At 45.2% G+C, this 3,405-nt stretch overlaps 1 protein-coding gene across 1 annotated transcript; it reads left to right on the top strand.

Annotated features, from left to right (window-relative positions):
- Window positions 1-2,328: 2,328 nt before the first annotated feature.
- LOC124289858 (acid-sensing ion channel 1-like) lies at window positions 2,329-2,841 on the top strand. Its single transcript, XM_046726538.1, has one exon. The coding sequence runs from the start codon at window positions 2,329-2,331 to the stop codon at window positions 2,839-2,841; it is 513 nt and encodes a 170-aa protein (XP_046582494.1).
- The last annotated feature ends 564 nt before the right edge of the window (window positions 2,842-3,405 follow it).

Genomic DNA, 3,405 nt, shown 5'->3' with positions numbered 1-3,405 from the left:
TTGGAGGGCTTCCTGTTTGGAGGAAGCAGCTTCCAATCGGGTCCGTCTCTCGTCTTCCAGGTCGCGCAATCTTTTCTCGATGTTTTTCATGGCTTCGTTGTCGTTGTCCACCATCCTGAGTTTTCTTTCCTCGCGAGTGATGTGTCCATCGATTTCGTTCAGTTTACCTATGTTGTTCACGAGTTCTCCGCGCACGTTTTTCAAAGCTTCGTCTAGACCACGAAGTTCTCTAAGAGGAAATTCGAAACCAGGCAAGGGTTCGTTTGATATATTTTTTTGATTTCGTTCTACGCTTCTTTGACGCACTGGGGCACTTCTGCACCACCACCGAGTTTGGTCCTTCGGTGGAAGTTGTTTGGGTCATGCGCCGCCATAATCTAGCAGGTTAAGTTCCTCGCGTATCAGTTGATTTCCGCCACGGCGACTGGCTAGCGTCATCAGGGCGAACGGTTTTCTAGTGTGTTTGTTCATGAGATCGACCTCCGGATAAGCTTTCAATCGCAGTGTCCCTTCGTTGTCGATTTTGAACTTCGGATAGTCGCGACCCAATGGTTTGACGTAATTTTTATCATGCTTTAAAGCATCGTAATATTCGTCCACGGCCTGCTTTAAAGCTCGTTGCCCACGGTGTCCCCCATGAACGAGGTGTCCATTGCATCATCGTCCTCGTTCAGCTTGTATACGTCTAAATCGTCAATGTTTTTATATTAAACTTATTATATACATAGTTTCAATATATAAACAATGTCGCATTACGGACAAAAGCTAGATCCTTCCCGAAAATCGAGAGAGCCACTCGGTGTCAAAACTGTGTGTCAGTCGGTGACCATCACCAACAATCCTAGCACGATCAATCAAAACCAAACGCTGCTGGTTCGATTCCCCAACCTAGGCGCGAACGACGTCATTGTTCCCGGCACGACTCGACTGGCTTTTCACATCACGCTGGAGTCCATGAACGACAAACGCATGATTGTCAACAAGCTGGGTCGTGCCATCATCAAGAAAACCACCATCTAAATCAGCGGGAACGAGATTCGAACGAAGTCGCCAAAGCCTTTGAACGCATATACAAACGCAGTCGTTTGACATGGCCTACCGTATTGCAAGTCGATCCCGGATGCGAGTTCATGGGAGCCGTGGCGCAGCTGCTGGCCAAGCACAAAGTCCAAGTGAAACGAGGTATAGCAGGAGCTCACTGTAGCCAAGCCATCATCGAGAGATTCAATCGCACCCTAGCCGAACGCCTGTTCTCACACCAATACTCGCAGGATTTAACGGATCCCGGAAACAGAAACATAGAATGGGTCGTACGCTTACCGCAAGTGGTGGATGCCATCAACAACGAAGTCACCAGACTCGTGGGAAAGAGACCCGTCGAAGCCATCAAAATGAAATCTGTTAACAACACCAAATCGGCAGCAGCACGTCGCGATAAAACGGAGAAAACATTACCAGACTGTGTCAGTGTTAGATACTTGTACGAGCCTGGCGAATACAAAGGAGACAGCAGAAAACGCGCCACCGATCCGATATGGTCCATGAAAACGTACAACGTCGACCTGGTGGACATCAAAGACAGCGAACCGAACTTGTACTTCTTGAAAGACGGGCCGCCGAAAGCATTCGTCAGAGAGGAGTTGATGATCACACGTGTGCGTGCGTGTGTGTGTGTGTGTGTGTGCGTGCGTGCGTGCGTGCGTGCGTGCGTGCGTGCGTGTGTGTGTGTGAGAATCAAAGGCCTTGATTTTTCCCCACCGACCCCATGCTCATTTAAAAGTCAATATTTCAGAAACTATTCTACCGATTTTCGTCAAATTTTGCATGCAACTCAGTAATAGTATACACAATGGTGGTACGGGATTAGGGACTTCCCAAGGGCTCAATATTTTAAATTGAGCCTTTGGGGGACCTGGTCCCGTACCACCATTGTGTATACTACTTAAGGGTTTATGACTTTAACAAATATTTTACTACGCATGGAAAAACGTTTGAGGACAAGGAAACAATAAAAAAAATCTGTTTAAACCCACAGGACCATTTGAGCAGGGATTCCTAATGAAAAGGACTTTATGAGGAAACTGAATGGTCATACAGAATAGGCAAATGAACAAACACTACACAATCCAATTCTGAACATGAGTTTTAAAGATAATATTGTTTGTCGGAAGTAAAAATCACAATGAATGCCCGATATCAGAGCATGAACCTAGTAATGGTGTTATTTCTGTATTATGACAGGAGGTGACAGCTAACGAGGGGGTAGGCGGCTGTGGTAATCAGCTTCTGAAGTACATCACAAGAAACTATTCCAGGGATGCCTGCAAAATGGAGTGTGAGATGGATTTCATCGTCAGCATGTGCAACTGCAAGGACTTTACAAACCCAAGTGGCGATTTTGCATATTGCACACCCCAACAGTTCCTGGAATGTTATATCCCGGCTAAAGCTAAATATCTGCAGACAGATATTGGCTGTGAAGCTGGATGTCCTGAAGCATGCAGATACACCACGTTCACCACCCAACACTCCAGCTCTCCACTGACCAGGAACTACATCACTGCGTACACCAAGGCCAAGGGTAAGACTGAAGAGTATTGGAGGAGGAATCTCGCTATTCTGGAGATGTATCTGAGCTCTATGACCTACGAACACATTGAGAAACAGGTGGGGTATGAGATCTTGGACCTGTTTTGTGACATCGGCGGAGCACTGGGTCTGTTGCTTGGTGCCAGCCTGCTGACAGTGTTAGAAGTGTTTGACGTCTTATGTGTCACTGTCTTCTCGGCGGTATTTGAAAAGAACAAAGTTCATACGATTGACAGAGTAGACAACTCTTGATAAACCGTTGGTAAATGTAAATGCACAATGACATACGTTGACAGATACATTTGACAGCGTCAGTATCGACAGCTGATGTTCTGAAAAGGTTAAACTTGTCCTACCCTACTGGTTGCACATGCTATTCACACAATTTGCCTGTGGAAGTCAGTGCTCTTTGCCTGAAGCAGCGCTCCATTACTCCTGTCATGCAGGTCATTCAGATATGGCTGCATTCCTGTATTTGTGGGAAAACGTCCATATTAAAATACCTGTAACTACATTCTGTTTTTGTTATGATATTCTTCAATAGGTACAGGATAACGATAATTTACAACCAACGTAATGGGGTTCACCATGACATAGAGACACTGATGTGACAGTTGAACAACGTTATGTCGTTTGTATTACTATTTCATATAACACAGGAACAAATATATAAGACAGGTAAAGCACAAAGAGATGATAGCTGCTTGTAGGGTTTAAGCAAATGATCAATGTCATCGATTCATGTGAAACTGTGAATTTTCCAAAGCTGCTCACTAACCATTTTACTCAGTTCAGAGATCGTTAAATATTTCCCGT

The sequence above is a fragment of the Haliotis rubra genome, unplaced genomic scaffold, assembly GCF_003918875.1.
Source record: "Haliotis rubra isolate DU_JTF1 unplaced genomic scaffold, ASM391887v1 Scf112, whole genome shotgun sequence".
Taxonomy (NCBI): domain Eukaryota; kingdom Metazoa; phylum Mollusca; class Gastropoda; order Lepetellida; family Haliotidae; genus Haliotis; species Haliotis rubra.
This window is presented reverse-complemented; position numbering and strand designations above follow the sequence as displayed.

Excerpts from the sequence above, each read along its gene's own strand:
- LOC124289858 (XM_046726538.1), top strand. The coding sequence starts at position 2,329 with ATGGAGTGTGAGATGGATTTCATCGTCAGCATGTGCAACTGCAAGGAC.